At 45.7% G+C, this 21,226-nt stretch overlaps 2 protein-coding genes across 13 annotated transcripts in view; both read right to left on the bottom strand.

The window, feature by feature from the left end:
• Positions 1-5,855, bottom strand: part of pfkfb2b (6-phosphofructo-2-kinase/fructose-2,6-biphosphatase 2b) — a 15,548-nt gene extending 9,693 nt beyond the window's left edge. For 2 of the 8 annotated variants that reach the window (XR_003979166.1, XM_030374843.1), the window contains exons 1-9: positions 5,594-5,855; positions 5,082-5,197; positions 3,815-3,940; positions 2,900-2,996; positions 1,248-1,314; positions 969-1,043; positions 751-807; positions 363-487; positions 1-84 (exon numbers count right to left, since the gene is read on the bottom strand). The exon at positions 1-84 is cut by the window's left edge and continues 124 nt beyond it. Coding sequence is in view for 7 of the 8 variants with exons in the window: in XM_030374843.1 (XP_030230703.1) it covers positions 1-84; positions 363-487; positions 751-807; positions 969-1,043; positions 1,248-1,314; positions 2,900-2,996; positions 3,815-3,940; positions 5,082-5,166 (716 nt within the window). In the remaining variant the exon portion in view is untranslated. The remainder of the gene's footprint in view (positions 85-362; positions 488-750; positions 808-968; positions 1,044-1,247; positions 1,315-2,899; positions 2,997-3,814; positions 3,941-5,081; positions 5,198-5,593) is intronic. The other 6 variants (XM_030374846.1, XM_030374844.1, XM_030374848.1 and 3 more) reach the window with 6 other exon arrangements.
• A 250-nt stretch (positions 5,856-6,105) lies between these two features.
• On the bottom strand, positions 6,106-19,363 carry phtf1 (putative homeodomain transcription factor 1). Of its 5 annotated transcripts, none has more exons than XR_003979165.1 (17): positions 19,285-19,363; positions 18,589-18,701; positions 18,444-18,500; positions 18,271-18,340; positions 17,504-17,662; positions 15,634-15,811; positions 15,170-15,281; positions 14,222-14,394; positions 13,446-13,722; positions 12,236-12,364; positions 11,011-11,280; positions 10,523-10,654; positions 9,620-9,706; positions 9,297-9,452; positions 7,718-7,813; positions 7,227-7,376; positions 6,106-6,860 (listed from the first exon to the last, which is right to left on the bottom strand). XR_003979165.1 is itself a non-coding variant. In XM_030374839.1 (17 exons), exons 2-17 carry the CDS (start codon positions 18,616-18,618, stop codon positions 6,840-6,842), a joined length of 2,073 nt encoding a protein of 690 aa, XP_030230699.1. In that variant the 5' UTR covers positions 18,619-18,701; positions 19,285-19,363; the 3' UTR covers positions 6,106-6,839. The 5 variants fall into 5 exon arrangements, 4 of the variants coding, with proteins under 4 accessions (XP_030230699.1, XP_030230702.1, XP_030230700.1 ...); XM_030374839.1 differs by having other exon boundaries at positions 7,227-7,352; XM_030374842.1 differs by having other exon boundaries at positions 7,227-7,352; positions 13,446-13,724; positions 14,227-14,394.
• Positions 19,364-21,226: the final 1,863 nt, after the last annotated feature.

The raw sequence follows: 21,226 nt of genomic DNA, 5'->3' as shown, positions 1-21,226 counted from the left end.
ACGATCTTGCTCTGGATGTAGTCCTGGACCCGGTTCACCAGGAACCTCACGCCCACGTTCATCACCTTGATGAAGGACAGGTCCCTGGGTGGGCAGAGGAAGGGGAGAAGAGGCACACAAGAAATCAGAATTTCGGTGGAATTGCACCTGGTTGTTGTTCAGATCACTAAGAATTTAAGATTTGCAAGATATAATTGGGTAACTAATGTTCCTGTTTGGTTTGCTTTGTTTACATTGGAAGCCGTTTCTAAACTGCACTTGAGTGTGGTTTCATGATTGTTTAAGTAAGGAGATTATTCAGGGCAGGACTGTTGCTAATTACCCAACTGTGATGCCAGGGAGCTGGAGACATGACGTCTTACTTGTCATATTGGTCAGGGTCTAGCGGTTGGTAGGTGACCTTGTAACACTCGATTCTCTTCAGAAAGTCGTCCATCACTCGCTCTCTGTGTCTCTCCGGGTAGTCAGGGCTTGAAACCTTTACCTCCTGTGAGGTATTTCACACACGTTTCAACAAATCATAAAAAATTAATAACCAACGGACATCAGCCTTATTCAACTAGCGGCTATCTTAGTTCCATCTTGGTACTAGAATTCAGCTTTCAGCTGCCCTCACCCTGTTAGTGTTTCAAAAAAGATGGCCACTAGGGGAAAAAGGCCCATTGTGAGTAATAATAGGTTATGAGGTTGACCTTGTGGGGCCTAGGTTGGTTATAGGCTAGGATTCCTCGAAGTGACCTTAGAACATACCAGAATGTTGGCAGCAATGACTTCTGGGTCGTCACACTCTGACTCCACAAAAAACACCTGTTGCAGAGAAGGCCATTTACAATGCAGTACTGACTCAAAGCGCAAATATTTGTGCATATATTTGTACAGGCACGGTATTGCTGTTCAGCTGTCTGCTTGTTCTGTATTTAGTGTGTTGAGTCATATAGCGGTTTGTTGTCGTAATACATGTAGGTTACCTTAAATGCATTTTCTTGGACAAAAGCGAGAATGAGGTCTCGTCTCTCCCTCGTCGTATTTGTTGCGTCGAACACCTAGTTCAAATGTAAAACATTGAATATGAAAGTCATAGAAACAACTAAAAGGGGGTCTAGTTTGCTGCTGCTCAGAGTCACTTTATGTAAGTGATTTGACAGTTTGGGATTAAAGAAATCCCTTTGAAGTGTTTTCCAAAAAAAAGGAGGATGAAAAGGAGATGAAGATGAGACACAGGAATACAGAAGAGGATGAAGACTCACAGCGATCTGTCCTCCTTCGTCTGTCAGATACGCCCTCACATCCTGCAGGGCGACCAGGGCACACTGTCTACAGACACACGCACACACAGACGTACGCACGCACACACACACACACGCACACAGACACACGCACGCACACACACACACACACACAGACACACGCACACACACACACAATCACACACAGACACACGCACAAACACACACACACACAGAGACACACACACAGACACACGCACAGACACACGCACACACACGGACATACAACAGATTCTTTACATCGAAAAACCTGACATAGCTTTACAGATATCTGAAGCCATACCCATACTCCTATCTCACCTAGTTAATTAAAATAATACCTACCTACAGCTCCATCCATACCTATAAACCGTTCTATGCCGTTACACCTGACCTGTAGCTCTATTATGAACCATGAACCTACCCTAGACAAGAATCCAAAACAATTAGAAGAAAATCAAACCATGACCCAACTCACAGCCAATTCCTTGTCCCTATCCGTGCCTCTACATAGAGGGTTACCTAACATCTAAATAACTGCGTCAGGGTCTGATATGTATCACTGTATGCAATACTGTATTGTGAGTATTAATGACCTAATAATTATTAGATAACATTAGATCGCTTAAGATAGATGAGGGTTAGTGTTAGGGTTAGGGTTAACCCTAACCCTTAACTCTACCTCTTGGGTCACAAAGGCAACTGAAAAGCAACACTCTGCCTGTCCAGTGTTACTGATCGAAGCAGGACTGAAAGAATAAGTATCGCTTGTAATAGCATCAGAGTGACAGTGGCAGGTTGTTAATATCTAGGTCAGCCCTGTGCCAGGAAAAGGTGAGCGTACTTATTAAAAGACCAATTTATTACGGAACCTGATAGATGTTTCAGAGGAACAGACATCCTGCCTGTCAGTGTCAAGACCACCTTATTATTTATGTTATTATTATGATTATATTGGATGTTATTATATAAGATTATATATGTTAATGCTCTTTCACGCTAAAGAACATGGTGCCCTGTTTTTCTTAATCGTCTGTAATCTTCTTTTATCAGGTCTGAGTTGATGTCACATTTGTCAGATCCCTGATTATATTACGAGACATTATTTTCTGTGTCGTCTGTGTGTGTGAATGTGTTATTTTTTGCAGTAGGCCTGTATGCTATCCAAGCCCTTAATCCTATAGCGACCAGTCTTCAGCCGTGGTTGTGATCACAACAGAGACTGTGAGTGTTGTAAGTATTGCTCCACAAACAGCAGAGTTATTGATGAAATTTTGATAAAACTATGCTGCACAGGGTTAGATTTAGGGCTAGGGCTAACCCTAACCACAAGGCCTTTATCCACAAAGAGCGAGGTGAATATGATCTGATGATGGTGAAAGCAATTCCTTAGGCCAGATCCCTTAGCTGAAGTTTGATGTCATACCTTGTGAATTGGATCACACATGCACCAAAACATACAAAAAACACACGCACCCACCAGGGTCAGTTTATTAATGGGGGCTCGGGGCATAAAGACATATATAATTGCACCCGACATTGGGATGAAGTAGGGGGGCAGAATGAGGAGATATGAGATTCCCTTAACTGACACACACACACACACACCTGGCCTAGACAACCAAATAACTTACTTCCTGATTTTCATGGCTTCCTGGTTGTCATGGCGGAAGAAGTCGTAGGACTTGTATGCCCTGACCGCCTCCCTCCGGTACACGCCCAGGTTAAACACTGAGGGAGACAGGAAGTCAGCACACTTCCTGTATTGCACCCGACCATGTGAGATGTGTTCAGCAGGTTCAACCAGCTAACCCTGACCCTAACCCCCTAACCCTAACCCTAACACCCTGACCCTAACCCCCTAACCCTGACCCTAACCCCCTAATCCTGACCCTAACCCCCTAACCCTAACCCTAACCCCCTAACCCTGACCCTAACCCCCTAACCCTGACCCTAACCCTGACCCTAACCCCCTAACCCTGACCCTAACCCTGACCCTAACCCCCTAACCCTGACCCTAACCCCCTAACCCTGACCCTAACCCTGACCCTAACCCCCTAACCCTAACCCCCTAACCCTGACCCTAACCCCCTAACCCTGACCCTAACCCTAACCCCCTAACCCTGACCCTAACCCCCTAACCCTGACCCTAACCCCCTAACCCTGACCCTAACCCTAACCCCCTAACCCTGACCCTAACCCCCTAACCCTGACCCTAACCCCCTAACCCTGACCCTAACCCCCTAACCCTGACCCTAACCCCCTAACCCTGACCCTAACCCCCTAACCCTGACCCTAACCCCCTAACCCTGACCCTAATCCCCTAACCCCCTAACCTTAACCCTGACCCTAACCCCCTAACCCTAATGATCTGTATCTGACCTCACTGTAAGCTGCTTTGAAGGAAAGCCTTGTCTCAATGACTAAACAGTCCAAAGGGAATGTGTTGAGGCGCATGTCTCTGCATTACGCGTGTGAGGAGTGCTGCATTGGACACTGGTTGCTTCAATAGTCATTAGGAGTGGAAGGTGTTGTCACAGTGTGGTGACCTTTGGTGGGGACACCGATCCAGTTGAGGTAGCGAGTGAGTTTCTTGGACATATAGGTCTTCCCTCTGGCAGGAAGGCCGATCATCACGATCACCGTGGGAGAGTTGGTCATGTAGGATGCCCACGCTGCAGCACACACACACACACACACACACACACACACACACACACACACACACACACACACACACACACACACACAAGGACAAACACACGCACATGCATGCACAGTATCACATACACACAAACACACACACACGCACACACAGTTTACAGGCACATACAGAGTTGCATGGCAGTCAAATAGCTCAGTAGAAGTTAAATAGATTCTACATAAAAATAAAAAAACATACTTCCAGTATCCACTGTTTTTTTTGTTTAGTAGTACACTAAAGTCCAAAATGATCGTATAAATTATATTATAAATGATATAACAACTACATATTTTAAAGTAAGGGTTGGGGTTAGGTACCCTTACAATGCTTTAGTCCAAGAGACAGCAACCCTAGAATGAGTATTGAAGTACTTAATGAATTAATACACGCTGTCATGGTATAAATAAAAGTTTAAAGGGTAATTCCGTGGCTGTGATATTTTCTATGGTCTCTTCTGCAAATGAACCTCAGTGAGACTTCCTGAATAAATTAAGGTTAATTAACAACATTTCTTCCATAACTCGAAAACCTGTTTCAAATGTGGATGATCCAGTTGATCTGCAATATAAATAATCCTCCCGTTTTCCTGCCCCTACAACTACAACTACCTACAACACAATTATATTAATTCCAAGGGTAAATTATAGAGGATTAGGGCCACAGATAAGTATTTTTTTATAGTTCTGATTGTATTCTGAGTATTCTGACTTTAATCTCAGTATTGTGACTTTATTCTCAGATATGCATAGTTCTGACACTAATTATTTTTCTTATGAGTTGCCCTAAGTCTCTTCCGTACGATACCTTCCAAGCTCTGCACGGGATAAATATCTCTTCAGAAACGGTAACCCGTTGATCTAGAAAGCATTGCATGCGGAACTGCTTTCTAAAATTTAAATGTCTGCTTTGCTTTATTTAAAACATGTAAAAATCAATAAACAAACATAATAATAAAAAAAAGGCAGGAAGAACCACACTTTCCATGTTTGTTCAGAGGGCCTACATTGATGACTGACTCCCCCATTCTCTCCCTCTCATCGCCAACCCCCAATGAGGCGCTGATGACCCCACCCCTAACCCTAACCCTGTCCCTAACCCTAACCTTTACTCACAGCACTTCTTCTCCTTCATCCGCAGCTCGCTCCTCTTCGCCTCGGCGAGGTTGGCCGGGCTGCCGACCCTCTGCACACTGGACATGGTGGTGAGGCTCCTGTACTTCAAAGTACTCCTTTGAAATATCACTATAGTTTAAAACATTCTACATATTGTTTTATGATATAATCAAATTAGTATCCACACTTTTTGTCAATGTTATCAGCGCCCGATATTGAATGCCATCTTTCTGGCGATGGGTATATTGTTCGCATTGGTATTGAAACTCAAAACAGCAGCGCATCTGCAGATGGTAGCAGCTAATCGTTGATTAAACTAAACACAGATGCACAATACACGCAAGTACCGGTGTTGTATATAAACGATGCGAACCAAAAACCTGCAACGCCTTTCATTGATCATATTGAATCAAATGCGCATGGTCTTTCTCGAATCATTTACCCAAGTCGCTACTATCACAAAATATCATGTTGACACATGTTCCTAACACATTGATAAACCGTTAGGTTACCTGCCCTGAATGCAGATGCTTCCAGATGTGAGGGCGAAATGCCGTGGTGTCTAAACCCGGATTAGTAGTCCTCAGCTGTAGACTCCCATGCAACGGAGTTATGAAGAGCGACGTGACGGCGCCAAACCGGCCGGTGCACAGGCTCTGTCCTAGCGCCCAACTTGCTGCTACCAGCGCGCTGGTGTCATTCCAAGAGCTCCGAGCTGTACGTCACGTTTTCCTACCGTAACGTTGATAATAGATCCCCCTGTAGGTAAGTCACCCCCCTCTCTCTCCCCCCCCACACACACACACACACACACACACACACACACACACACACACACACACACACACACACACACACACACACACACACACACACACACACACACACACACACACACACACACACACACACACACACACACACACACACACACACACACACACACACACACACGAATGATGGAAATGTTATAGTTCTGCATCACTTATAATTCTCATATAGGCATGAATAATAATACACAAACTACGTAAATCACTTATTTATTTCCAATAAAATAAATTTGACAGAAATCATCTGCATAGGTTCTTTCATTTACTTTCAACACATACATAGCCTATGATGAAACACCGGCTATCGAAACAAAGACAATACAGTTTGAAGTACCTTTCCACCGTTCCACCTAATATACAATGTTGAACACCTAATAAATAAAACCAACACATTCCAATCATTGACAATAATAAAAAATAGAGTTAGGTTTGAATTAGTTAAATTACCTCATTCTAGTTTCAGATAATACAAAGTGGTGGTAGAGTTAATGGACCCTTAGCCTACTCTCTCTAGTGTGCATTATTACACTCGGGTTAAACACACTTATGGAAGTATCAATGCCACGTGGTATAATATACAGAAGGACTGCGTGATTACCATTCCACAGACGCCCCCCAACACAAACATCACACCAACACAATCCCTCCTACCACCGCCCTGCCCACGCACCACACCCCCAACTTCACACACTCTATGTCTTCCGACACGCGGGGACATTTAAGGTCCCGAATGTCAGGCACTAGTGGCCGGGAGGGGGGGGGGGCTCTGTGATGGCCGTCCCATACAGCAGACCATGGGGGGAGAGGGGTTGTGCGAGTGGTCGTCACGGTAGGAATGTTTGGCGGGAGGCTCGCCGACGGTCAGTAGCAGCACAGCTTTGGTTTCTGAGCAGACGCAGGTGAGGCGGGCGGCACCAGGCGGACCACCTTAAGACTTGATCTTCCACAGCTGGGGCCCGCAGTCGAGGAGAAGGGGAGGCAATGATGGGTTATACCACATGCATAAAGTATATGAAAACATATATATTCTAATGAGATCTGTGCATTTATTACAGGATACGGCATAGGTGTGAATTCAAAAAATATTACAACCTATCATTTTAATAAAACCACTTAAAAAAAACACTTGACAAACAAATAAAAACCCAGGCCGCGCCCCCTAAAACACTGGGCATGCTCAGTAGGACTTCGTAAGACTCACCCCAGGCCGCGCCCCCTAAAACACTGGGCATGCTCAGTAGGACTTCGTAAGACTCACCACAGGCCGCGCCCCCTAAAAAACTGGGCATGCTCAGTAGGACTTCTTAAGACTCACTCGGATGTTGAAGCCCAGCCGGTCGCTGACTACGGCCGAGACGGCAGACAGGATGACCACCTTGGTGATGTTGTAGATCAGGGGGTTAACCGTCAGACCAAGCAGCCGGAACGGGGTGTCCAGCTCCTGGGGTCAGGAGAACAGCGGACACTAAGACATCAATTGTAGGATAATAATAGATTAATGAAGTGGTTTTCTGTTGCTGAATAATACTGGGAAACAATAACCTAGTTGGACCACGATTGTTTAGAAATCGTTGTAATAACATGCGTTGGACTGAAATTCACTGCTTGATGAAAGTCTAAATATTTGTTCAAATGAATGGTAGTTATCCCCTCGGAGGACAATAAGGAAACAACCATCTTGATGGTATTTGGTTATTTAGATATTTATGAAAACTGCAAATCCCTGCTTGATGGATCGACATGAGTTAAATACAGCTTTGGTTGTGGTTGAGGAAAGTTGGGCAGTTCTAGTGTCTGCATGCTGACCTTCATCAGCTTCATGGCCAGCTTCAACACGTTGTTCACCAGAACCAGCTCCTCCTTCTTATCCGGCTTCTTCTCAATCCTCAGGTACAAATTAATCTGAAGGAGAACGGGATTTAAAAAATAAAACGGATTATGATGGGAATAGACTAGGGGTGTAACGATTCATGCGATGCATCGATGAATCGATTGTCAGTCCTACCGATTCAACTAAATCGATCTGCTAAAATAAATAAATAGAATGAATCGCTTTGGCTTCACCAATAATCGATATAAATGCTTTAAATCGTATGAATCGATCATGTTTAATGTTTAAGACTTAGTTTACACGTTTATTTTGTGAAGTGCAGCTCGGTAAACCGTAACTCTGTCATCAGCTAGTCAGCTTGCAAGGAAGTCCCACGAAAGTTTTTTTTCTCCCTCACCCTCTACTGGTGCATTTCAGACATGGCAGAGAGCGGCAGAAAGATTGTTAATGCACCAGCAAACTTGAAATCCAAAGTGTGGAAGCATTTTGGTTTCGCAAAGAATAATGGTAAAATTGACAAGGGGTGTGTGACGGGGCGCATAGCTTCCATCAATGTTGCCTGTGTGTGTTTGTCTTGTTTGACTATGTATTCCGTTACCTTCATACTGTTTTAAAATCATTTATCAACCATGTCATTTATCATGCGCGCTACGGCAGTTTAATACAATCACCATACAAGTACCATCATTACAACGTTCTGTTTAATACCATTTACCATTAACGTCACCTGTTCTGTTGCAATAACCATTCAAACAAGTATGTTGTTGTGAAATTCCAGCTTTGTTTATTTAGTTTAAAAGTTACATGTTAACACAGCGTAAATGTTCGTCTTACCAGCGTCTCGTCTAGACTTTGTATTAGGGAATGTGTTCCGCGTCAACGGGGTTTAAATTAACGTCATAATTTCCGGTGAATTTATTGCAGTTTTTGTATATTTTGGCTACGCCAACATCTAGCAATAATATAAAGGTCCAGTATGCTTAAGTTCGAATTGATGTTTTTGTGACTCTCAAGCCCATTCAGTTTGTTTAGTGGAAAGTATTTTTATTTTTGTTGATTTTCGTTTTATTTTTATTGCCTTATGGGCCTTAAATTGGGAAAATAAAAGATCCCATCTTTTTCCAAAATTCTCGTCGGCTCCTGAGTGATTTTCCACCTAGTTCAAGACGCTCCAACACATCTACCCATGACAGGGTGTCACATTATTGCATGTTTATTTCACGGATATAGAATCTTGGTTCAAAGTTACTGAATCGGATCGTGGTTTACAGAATCGAATCGAATCGTTATAATAATAATAATAATAATAATAATTGTCCTTGAATCGAATCGCCAAATCGAATCGAATCGTCTGAAGCCAAAGATTCACACCCCTAGAATAGACTTAAGGTCAAGTATGGTTATTTCAGTCGTTAGGTTTGTCCATCTACCTGCTCGGTTCGGGTTAGGGTTAGGGTTAGGGTGAGGATTAGGGTTAAGGTTAGGGTTGTCCATCTACCTGCCCGGTTAGGGTGAGGGTTAGGGTGAGGATTAGGGTTAGGGTTGTCCATCTACCTGCTCGGTGAGCAGCACGGAGGCGTTGCTGTACTTGCTGTTGGTCTCCGAGCCCAGCGTGGCAAGGCGTAAGAGGAAGAGGAGCAGAGCGAAGGCCCACACCATCAGCTCCCAGTTCAGAACAGAGTCCAGGAAGGTCTTGTAATTGTGCAGCAGCTGCAGTATGGGCAGAGGGACATGATATCGAAAGAGCAGCCTACTCTGTGTGTGTTTATTCAAAATAACTGCAAGATATCATCTAGTCTCCTGGCAGGGCCACTATTGGAACAACCGGTTATGTCCCATTATTACGTTCATATCCCCTACGATTAGATAGCACTGACCTGGGCACAGATGATGAAGCAAATGGAAAGAGCCAGGAGGAAGATGGTGGACACAATGACATCCACTGAGCGCTGGGGTCCTCTTCTCTGCATTATAAAACAAACCGAGAGTTCTGAATGGAACTGAGGGGGGACTATAGACCTCTGAAGAAACCGTCCCGCCTCCAAGGCTCCGGTCCCTTCGGTCAAATGTCCATGGGTATTAACATGGCGTTTATGAATGATCGTACATAACAAACTCTGTAGGTGGCGTATAAGTAAAAACTGCGTCATGTATTGAACCACACACTTTTTCCATCTAGTTTCGACTGGGTTTTTGGATTTTCCGTGCTATTAAAGTAATAAACGATTATTAATGCTACTTTAAAAAGGCACAGATAATCCAAAAACCGAGTTGAAACTAGGTGGGTAAAGTGTGTGGTTCAAAACGTGACACAGCAGTTTCGTCATCAGAGTTTGTTATGTACTATCATTCAAAAGCGCCATGTTATTTCCCATGGACAGTATACGTTTGACCGAGGGAACCGGAGCCTTGGAGGCGGGTCTTATTCTTGGCGGGACTTAAGAGGTTGGCTGCCCCCTACTGGCAACAAAATGTCATAGTAGCACTTTAAAAACAGGACATACAGCAGTGAATCCCATCTTTAGGTGTAAACATTCTTGGAACCCAAATTTGCCATCTTATTTTATATAGCTGGAATAGCTGATAACAAATAAATGTTAGAACAGCCAAATATTTGAAACCCTTTGATTAATTCATAGCTGTATGATACACATTACACAGTTCCAGTGTAGATTCCCTGTTATAATTCATTCCATATGCACAACAGGCGATCCCCAGTCTGGTCATGACCGGAAGGCTGTGAAACCCTAACCCCGAACCCTAAACTCATCGAGACAAACCTTGAGGAAGGAGCGTAGAGAGAGCCACATCTTGATGTTCTGGACCTTCTTCAGTCTGAAGTGGGGGATCTCAGACTTCTTAGCCTTGCGTGCAGAGGTGAGGTGGCTGAACAGCTTGGCAAAGAGCAGCCTCTGCCATCGAAAAGAAAGATAGATAGAGAGTTATTAATTGTGCTCGCACTCTGTGTAACTTTCCCACTGTCACGACCTGAAGCATAGCGAACTGTAGTTCCCCTGAAAGAGTGTCAAAGATGTTTTCGAATCTTTCTGCTGCATGAATTTAAAGATGCTGTTCCGATACACGAGGGTTCGGGATGCCTAGTTTCATGTCAAGCCATGAACAGGACGTTAAGTCCCCCCAAACGATTCTTCCAGTAGTTGCTTTGGTCCGTTCCTGGTGTGGTCTCTCACTGGGCTGTGGCCAGTACCTGTCCCCAACCCAGTAACTACTGGAACAAGGCCGTTCCTGGTGTGGTCTCTCCATTCACCTGTCTGTACGTCCGCTCCGCCACGCACGTCATGAAGAAGAAGAGACCGGCGAGGCAGAACTTCTCCACAGTGACGATGAGGAAGAAGGCGCAGGCGGTGGCGTCGGCCGGCCCCGCGGCCGCGCCCCACAGCCGGGCGGGGGTCAGCAGGGTCAGACTGGACAGGTCCAGCTGCTGGCTCAGCCGGAAGGCGTAGGGCAGGAGGGCCAGCGTGGCCGTCACCAGGCCCCCCAGCATCAGGTAGCCCATGCCCTGCTCCACTGCCTTCACCTGGGGGGGCATCAATGGTGTCATCAATGTAGCGCTCGGTGCTTTATAGGGGACATGACACAAGGGCCAGAAATAAAATGAAAGAAAAGGTAAAAAAGTGGGAACCGCAGGGTTAGATTTAGAACCAAACGATGATCCAGTCCTCGATAGGAAGGGAGCTGGATAGGACGACTACAGAGTTAAGATATTGACAGATTGGGATGCCCTTTGTTCTTCTGGTAGGCTGTTCCACAACCATTTTGTGCAACTTAATGTTAAAACTGGTATATTTTTTATAAAATCATCTTCTTTCTACTTGGCCTCATTTGCCATTCCTATCATTCCTTACTACTAGTCTGCTCTGAATGCAGGGACTGAGTGTCGGGTGGGAGGAACCGCCCGACAGCAGACGGCACCATGTAGAGATGGAAGAGAGGTGAATGGCTACTGGCTACTGTTAAACGCGTCACTTATTTATTGTTTTGGACTTATTCTGTCCACAGATGAAGCACTACAGAGGAAAGAAAAATCGATAGAAAGGAAAGAGAAAGTGGGATGTGAATTCAGTTCGAGGTCCGTTAATTGGTGCCCTCCGTGACAGTACAAGTACTCCAATTTGTTATGGGAGTAATTGTACTTTTTCTTGAGTATCGTTTTTTCAGTACTCGCCAGTCGCCCCACTACAGGACACAACACAGGAAGCAATACTACAGTAGTAATAGTATTTCTGCCAGGGTGTCGTACACTGTGTGTAGCCCATGGTGGCCCCAGCTGCGGTTGAGCTATAATATCGTTGACTGTGTGGAGGTGAGGTGAGTAGGGGTGGAGGTGAGGTGAGTAGGGGTGCTGGGAGCGTGTTGACTGTGTGGAGGTGAGGTGAGTAGGGGTGCTGGGAGCGTGTTGACTGTGTGGAGGTGAGGTGAGTAGGGGTGCTGGGAGCGTGTGCGGGCGGCGTGCGCTGGCAGCGGTGGTGTACCCGTGTCAGGATGATCCCACTGATCTCCAATACTGACATGTCTGCTTTCTTGCACTCGCCCTTCTCCCAGAATATGGCACTGACGCGGTCACGGGACGGGTGGCAGGGCTGCAGCCAGGACAGCTGGCCCTGCGGTCAGGACAGCACACACACACACACACACACACACACACACACACACACACACACACACACACACACACACACACACACACACACACACACACACACACACACACACACACACACACACACACACACACACACACACACACACACACACACACACTCAATTAAAGAGCTCCACATATAGGTGTAGCATTTGAACATTAAATGCAGGATCGTAAAAGTCAGGAGGTGGGGAATATTTTCGTCCGTGGTCTAGCTACAAAGGATCTCTATTATCTTCTTCTTATGATTGCATAAGAAGAAGATAATAGTTAGTCTATAAGGGTGACTGGCATAGTGATTTACTCAATACTGAACATCATTAAACTATGTTTACTAAAACAAAAATTATGCAAGTATTGTTTAATCTATATTGAGTCATTTTTTTTTACATCTTTTATTATTTCATTATATAGGTTCATTTACTACGGTTTTATTACATTTGCCAAGTCTCTTTAGGAGATAATTCCACCAGCTTTAAAGGACCACGTGGACCCGTTAAAGAACTCAGGGGAACCAGAGACTGACTCCACCAGCGTTAAAGGACTCGGGGGAACCAGAGACTGACTCCACCAGCGTTAAAGGACTCGGGGGAACCAGAGACTGACTCCACCAGCGTTAAAGGACTCGGGGGAACCAGAGACTGACTCCACCAGCTTTAAAGGACTCGGGGGAACCAGAGACTGACTCCACCAGCGTTAAAGGACTCGGGGGAACCAGAGACTGACTCCACCAGCGTTAAAGGACTCGGGGGAACCAGAGACTGACTCCACCAGCGTTAAAGGACTCGGGGGAACCAGAGACTGACTCCACCAGCGTTAAAGGACTCGGGGGAACCAGAGACTGACTCCACCAGCGTTAAAGGACTCGGGGGAACCAGAGACTGACTCCACCAGCGTTAAAGGACTCGGGGGAACCAGAGACTGACTCCACCAGCGTTAAAGGACTCGGGGGAACCAGAGACTCACCCCAGCGTTAAAGGACTCAGGGGAACCAGAGACTCACCCCAGCGTTAAAGGACTCGGGGGAACCAGAGACTCACCCCAGCGATGCCCTGCTGCAGGTTCTCCTCGTCGCTGCTCAGCGCGGCGGAGGAGGCCGGGAACGCCACGCCCACGTTGTGGCGCCCCTCGCCCTCGCTGCTACCGCTGGAGGCGGAGTCAGGCCCCTGCAGAAGCTCCTCCCACATGGTGTCATCCGTGTCGGAGGCGAGGCGGGAGTCCCCGGGGGGCGGCCTCAGGCGGTCCAGTTCCCGGGATTTGGCCTTGCCCTCATTGGCCACTGTAACCTCGATTCCTCCTCCTCCTCCTCCTCCTCCTTCCTGTGGCCACAGAAGACACCACCATAGGCGTGTTGGAGAGGATTCATGTCCCTGATCCTTGGTATGGATCATGAGAATGAAGAACTTGATGAATATCTCGTGTCTGACGGCAGACCAGCTGACCTCTGGGTGACCAGGGGCGTTTCACCGTCTTTCGCTTCATATTTGTTGCGATCATTCATGTTGTTAGAGGCTGGGGTCTGTAAGCGTTTAAGTGTGTAACACAAACTCACCCAGTAATAACTGGTGAAAAAATTTGTCCCTAAAAGTTTCCTTACCCTAACCCTAATACGTGGAGACTGGCCACTGAAATTAAAATCCCCTTCTGAACGCTTCCTCCGCTCTTGGATAATATCTCCGTGACGAGGCATGAAGCAAGGCTTCACTTTGGCCCTGGCAGCTTGAGGTCCAGCTCTGTGCTGCCACCAGTAGAACTACCCGGTGTGGTGTACGGCCGGTAGTTCAGCACAGTAAGTGGAACCAGGGGATGACCTGGACCTACCTGGGGTCTGGGGGGGGCTTTGGGGAGCCTGTGAGGGCCCCTCTTCCTCAGGCTGCTGGAGGACGGCGGCAGGCTTGGCGCCGCTGGGGCCTGGGCGTCCCTCGCCTCTTCCTCCTCGTCCGTAGAGAGCTCGTCCGACGCCCGGAACCCCGACTTCCTCTTGCTGCTCTGCAGGAGGACCCAAGTGAGACCAGGGGGTACCCCTCCACCTTAACCTGCTCACTGGGACCAGGGGGGATCCCTCCTGGTCCCAGTGAGACCAGGGGGGACCCCTCCTGGTCCCAGTGAGACCAGAGGGGACCCCCCTGGTCCCAGTGAGACCAGGGGGGACCCCTCCACCTCAACCTGCTCACTGAGACCAGGGGGGACCCCTCCACCTCAACCTGCTCACTGAGACCAGGGGGTACCTCTCCTGGTCCCAGTGAGACCAGGTGGGACCCCTCCTGGTCCCAGTGAGACCAGAGGGGACCCCCCTGGTCCCAGTGAGACCAGGGGGGACCCCTCCACCTCAACCTGCTCACTGAGACCAGGGGGTACCTCTCCTGGTCTCAATGAGCAGGTTGAGGTGGAGGGGTACCCCCTGGTCTCAATGAGACCAGGGGGTACCCCTCCTGGTCTCAATGCTGAATGCTTCTAGCAACAATCTCTTCCTCTCATGCCTCGAGTCCTTTAAGCGTCTGTGATTCCAACCCCTTGTTATTGTATGTCTCCATGGCGATGATCATGACATGGTTATCATTGGAACTACTGTACTGAGAATAAACAGGAGCATGGGAGAGGAAGAGAAGTCAGTGGTATACTCAGGAGCTCTGAGGACCTTTTCTGTCCTCTAGTGGTCATCAATGAATGAGAACTAAAACATCATCATCGTGCAGTGTGGACGGACAGACAGCCACCCCGGTGAATCTCTGATTGACGGCTGGGTGTGATTGACAGTGCCTACCTCGGCTCTGTAGGGCGGCCGCCCGCAGTCCTCCGTCGGCCGAGCCTTCTGCTCCGCCTCTCCTCCGGTCTCCCCCTCCTCCGCCTTCTTGGCTCCTCTGCTCTTCCACGGCCTTCAGCCCACAAACACCTCTGGTTCATTAAGCTCATAGGCAGCAGTGTGGGGGTCCAGGGTCCAGGAGGGGCTCTGGTTCATTAAGCTCATAGGCAGCAGTGTGGGGGTCCAGGGTCCAGGAGGGGCTCTGGTTCATTAAGCTCATAGGCAGCAGTGTGGGGGTCCAGGGTCCAGGAGGGGCTCTGGTTCATTAAGGGGGGCTGGGGGGTGCCGCTCACCTCGCAGCACCGCCGCTGCTTTTCTAGGTATGCTTATGAATTGGTAAAAGGTGTGTGTGTGTGTGTGTGTGTGTGTGTGTGTGTGTGTGTGTGTGTGTGTGTGTGTGTGTGTGTGTGTGTGTAGAGACCCACCTCCTCCGGCGTGCGGGGCTGGCGGTGGAGGCGGGGCTGTTGTTGGCGAGGGTGCGGTTGGACTCTGTGGAGACGATCTGGCAGTGCACCGTCCCCAGAAGCAGCATCAGACACACGGGCTCCAACAGATCACTGGCCCCGGCCGTGGGCAGCTGGAGGTACAGAACCACCGCCGCCACTGATGGTGGGGTGGGCGGGAGGGGGGAGGCAAGACATGAAGACTAGGTTCTGTGGTCCTGCCCAGCTGGTTGAGCAAGGCATTGACACTAGCATGAATGACTTCCTCCCTCTCCCCCCAGCCCACTGCCAGTGGAATACAGTCTTCCAGAGTAAGAACAACCTACTAGCACCCCCTGGTGTCCCTTTCCTGTACTGACAACAACCAGGAAGAAAAGATTACGTCAGGCCAATGGGGTCAATCTGTCGAATATTTTTTCCTTATCTAGTCAGAATAGGGGCCAATGGATCGCCATCCCAGTGAATGTTCTGTGTCCTGCACTCAAACATAATGAATAGAAAAAGTTGATATGGCACTTCTCAATGTTCAATCAATTAACATTGAGCTGCTCACCTGACCCTATCCCCACCACCTTCTTAAAAACTGGGTTTAGTTGTCTAGAGGTTAAAGAGTTAGCAATTGTAAATCACTCACTACTGACTGTTATATTCCCCATGTCGCTATAACTGCTATTGTGAAACCTCTCGAAGAAAAGTAATCTTGATTCTTCAGTTTTAAACAATTTTAGGCCAATTTCATACCTACTGTTTTTAGAAGTATATAAACAGTTAAATGATTATTAACATCAAAACTGTTTATTTGAGGAGTTTCTATCCGGCTTTCGTCCTCACCACAGCACTGAGACAGCGCTAGTTAAAGCTGTTTATGACCAAACAATGAACATGGATGACAAGAAACTCTCAATATTAGTACTAGACTTAAGTGCTGCTTTCGACACAGTTGATCATGACATCCTTATAAACAGAATAAAGCCCTAGGTTGGCCTCTTTGGCACTGTTTTAGACTAAGCCCCTAGTAAAAAATCTTGGTGTGATTCTAGACCCTGATTTTAATTTTAAATCTCACATCAGTAATGTAACGAAAACCCCTTTCTATCACCTTAGAAATATTGCTAAAGTGCAACCGTTTCTCTCTCAGGCAGATACTGAGAGACTAATGCATGCTTTTATTACTAGCAGGCTTGATTATTGTAATGCTCTATCATATATCTTTTTTTACTATCGTTTTACTTATATCTTCAGTTATTTTCACTTTACTATTGTATTAAAATTGTACAGCTGTATTTTTAACTGTTCTGTTAAGCTGGTTGTATTACAACTTTGCCCGGAAGGCGCTATTAAAATAAAGTTTGTATTGTATTTTATTGTATGAGTTAGAGGTTTGATTCCCACAAGGGGTAGCAATGTGTAAAACATATTCCCCAGACTGTCCATCAAACACTTTGGATTAAAGTCTCTAACAAAGAGCACACATTTGGCTGATGGTTAAGAATGTATTTCCTTTTTTTCTTACTTCACATATTTTCCAGATCAACGATCATCAATTGGACTTTTACATTATTCCAAGACTTGCTTGTTTCCTAAAGCTGTCGCTGCTGTGATTTCAATGCCCTTGACTACAGTAGGCCTCAACAAGAGACAGCCCAACTCGAACCAGAAGAACTCAGCAGCCGTTGGACACCAACCAATCAGAGGGAGGGAACAGATACCGGTTCTTCAACTTTAATGGTAGTAAACATTGTTCCAGGTTCAGCATGAGCAGGATTCCCCCGGGAGAGCCCAGCCTACCTCCAGGTTCAGCATGAGCAGGGTAACTAACCCTAACCCTAACCCCCGGTAGAGCCCAGCCTACCTTGCATGAAGTAGAGCAGCAGGATGCACCAGGAGACGTGTGTGGAGGTGACCTGGGTCCACCAGCGGAAGAAGAAGGGGAAGAGGAGCACCCGGACGAGGCCTTTGCGGGTCAGAGACGCCCAGGGGCTCTCTGGCTTGGCCTTGCTGAACGTAGATCCTGGCAGGGCCCAAACACAGAGACACGTCTGACTGGGGTTGAGCTTCAATGTGCCTGAATGAACACGTCTAATAAAATGGTACTCTATGGATCCCTCACAGGATGAGCGGGTGTGGTAGCAGAAAGTACGGGACCGTAATAGAAAAAAGGTATACAAATGTAAAATAAAAGGTAAAACTACTAATTCTTTACATGGAACATGTACATTTACAATCTGCAACTCAAATGCAAAAATAAAAGTACAATGCATCAACGTCCTAAAATAGTTTGGAACCATGTCATGAACCCATTTTAGGCCTGAAACTTATTGCACCCCTCAACACGTTACATTGTTATGAACCTTTTCCACACACTTTGTTTCAGCCCTATCAACATCTGAACCGACCCTGCTCCCATTGCGCCATACTTCCAGGTTTGCTTGTACAAATCATAAGGCATTCATATATTACACTGATCCTTTATGATACCTTGGTTACCTCGTAATAATCTGTTTGTATTCATTATACATATCTTTCATCAATCTATCATTGTTAGCTTTAGATTATGAAGCTATTCTAACTCGCTGTCTTGAGTAAAATACAGATATGCTGATGTGAGGCCATAATCACCTCTGACCAGATCCACATCGATAAGATCTGGCTTGATGTGGCCAGTCTTCATTGGTTTGCTGTCGATGTCCTAGGAAATTAAGAATAGTTAGGATTGATGGGAGGACAAATTATTTTATGGAAATTAACATTAGTGTAGTTAGCAAATATAGTCGTTTGATGAGTTTCCTTACATTAAGCTCAGCCTTCTCCAGAGATTTCTCCCATACTTGCTGATCGTACGCCCCGATCTATTGCAGAGATTATTGAAAAACATTTCAATCATGATCTGGCATTGAAAAACAACAACCATACGTTCCACTATCAATCTAAATGTACCTTCTCTTGATACCAAGCTATTCTCGCCATTGCCAAATGACACTGAAACAAGGCGCATCGATGTCAGGTCATTTCACAGAAACCCACAGGAAGGCGGTTGGGAAATCCAGACCCTGACAGCAAAACAAGACAACGTCGCTGTTTGTATCATTGATTACCAAACAGTATAAAAATAGAAAATACACCGAAGAACAATAACAATAATACAAAAAACAAAAACAATACGTTTGAAATCAAGGGCATGAAGCAGATAGAAAGCATTTACAATGACAGTATGCCAAACAGGGGAACTTCAGTCCTGTCCAGAAACGGTTTACACCATTTGATTTAAATGAACCCTCCTCTTCATCATACATGACAATCCAGACGCAGTGGAAGATCGTTCAAGTTATCATACTATCACAGATATACTATACTACTAACCCTAACTATCACAGATCGCTGTGCATCGACAGTCTTCGCCTCATCGGAGTGAGAGAGGTCGGGAAACTCCAGCTCCCAAACATAACAGTGGATGTGTTTTTAACCACTAACCCAAACCCACTACAGCGCTGATAACGCCTCGTACTATTTATTCAATGTGGGAAAACACACCGTTGGCGGAATGCAAAATCAAGCCCTACGACTATCAGAAATTAATACACGATGCGCAAAGATTTATTTGAATTGTAAAGTATTTTTCATTCACGGAGTTACCTGACTAACTTCACTCTCACATTGGGCAGTTGGGTGGCCTACTTCCCTTTTCCGGGTTTTGTTTGGTTTGCACGTTCCGACGCTCCTTGCAGCGTGCATCACATTCAACCAATCAGAGCGCATGGTGAATGTTGACAGAAGAATAATGGTGTGATCCAGATGCCTCAGACGCCCCAATCGATTGTTATGCTCATCAAAAACAACTCGACTTTGCATGGTATTTCAATATTCGATAAGGAATATACAATTAGTTAAATCGCGCACACAGCAATCCTTTAAAAGAAAAAAATTGATGGTAGATGTTTTCCTTAATTCAGTCTCAGTATTCTCGAAAGCATCTGGATTATCCCTTAACATTAAAAAATGTGAGCTACTTCCCATTCATTCTTCTACAGATTCCACCATTTCTTCAATCAAGGTTAAACCCGGAGTGAAATATCTAGGAATAGTTTTGTCTAAAAATGCCATCAGAAGGGAAGATGTTAATTTTTCTAACCGTTTAAGAGATAATTCATTGAGAAACAATCTCTTAGTCGCTGGCTAAGCAGAGACCTCTCACTATTTTTGGTAGAGCTATTCTTTCTAAAACAGAAGGTTTATCCACAGCAGAATATCATGTAACTCCCTTTATGTCTCTTCCTCTAATGTTAAAAAAACAACTCAATTATATTCCAGTTTCTTTGGAGAAATAACACCCATCATATCAGAAAACCACAGTTAGATAAGAATATGATAAGGGTGGTATTAAAGCATTGGATTTTAAATCAATGTTTGGGACCTTAAAGGCCATGTTGCGGGTCTCCCGGAAGGGGCGGACTTACGAGCTCTATAGTGCTCTATGGTTCGAATTCTTCAAATGCTTAGGAAAGCTGCTTATCTGTATTATGTTATTTCGTCTTTGGCAACATGAGCGCGATTGTTTTTTTAAACCTGCCTGGCAATGGACAACCCCTTACGTAATCTGTTGTCCGTTGCCTGGCTACGTAGGCGGTACAAATTTGGCACCCGGTACAAATTTGGTGTGACAGCCTCAATGCATCTTTAACCCTCCTTTATCATAGCTTACACCTGAGCAACCTTTACAAAAGGAAAGGAGACATTGGTATCCCATAAAGCTTTACGGCGGCAATATTTAAAGCAACCGGCCACCAACGAAGTTTAACGACTTTACGCGAAGACGGATGAGAGACGAGGTAAAGCAGAAGAAGAGAAGAAAAGAAAATTTATAATAATGGATTCGAATTCCAGAAATTAATTAATTTATTGCTGGTTAGTAAGCACAAAATATACGTAAGAAAATAAAATGCCAACCTCATATTTAGGAAAAACTACCGGGGGCAGTTCATTTCAACATCAACATAAGTTTAGCCTATTTTTTTTTCACATGTGAATTGGGATTCAAGTGTCCTAAAATGTTCCCGTTGGCCAAGTCTGACCTTGGTGATTGTAACTGTTGGCGACAACTTGATTGAAATCAATACAAGAAGAGCGCTTGTTGTAGTACATCTTTGGAAAATTGTAGTTTCACACTACAGACGCTAGAGGTCAGCAATACCTGCCGTCGCACTCGAGTCAAATTCATTTTAAACAGTGTTTTTTTTCCTATATTTGAAAGGAAGCACCTTTTCATATCTCCTTGATCCGATGACGTTTGTCATAAAGGTTAAGGAAAGGCATAAAGGTAAGGTCATTTGACAATCCGAGGCCCAAGGAGTTCGAAGGCACAGCTCTCAGAGTGTTCGTCGTCTCCGAACAATGGAAAGGGGATTGGTCACAGGTGTGGCTGAAATAGTCAGTGGCAGGGCAGGGAGTGTTTAACTGATTAACATGGGCTAATTGGAAAAATCAATAAAGGGGCGTCAGAGAAGCACCACATATGTTTATTCCCACTACCATTCTCAATTTCGTTCCCATAATCATGTTACTTGTTGCCCTGTTGACT

The sequence above is a fragment of the Gadus morhua genome, chromosome 13, assembly GCF_902167405.1.
Source record: "Gadus morhua chromosome 13, gadMor3.0, whole genome shotgun sequence".
Taxonomy (NCBI): Eukaryota; Metazoa; Chordata; class Actinopteri; order Gadiformes; family Gadidae; genus Gadus; species Gadus morhua.
Note: the sequence above shows the minus strand (reverse complement) of the source record. Positions and strands in the feature narration are given on the sequence as shown.

Bases quoted from the DNA above. Each gene is read 5' to 3' on its own strand.
- phtf1 (XM_030374839.1), bottom strand. From the start codon at position 18,618: ATGGCGAGAATAGCTTGGTATCAAGAGAAG. The intron at 17,663-18,270 runs GTGATTATGGCC...GGGCCCTGCCAG, and splicing joins CGATGTGGATCTGGTCAGAG to GATCTACGTTCAGCAAGGCC. The intron at 9,707-10,522 runs GTTTGTCTCGAT...TTTATAATGCAG, and splicing joins CTCTACGCTCCTTCCTCAAG to AGAAGAGGACCCCAGCGCTC.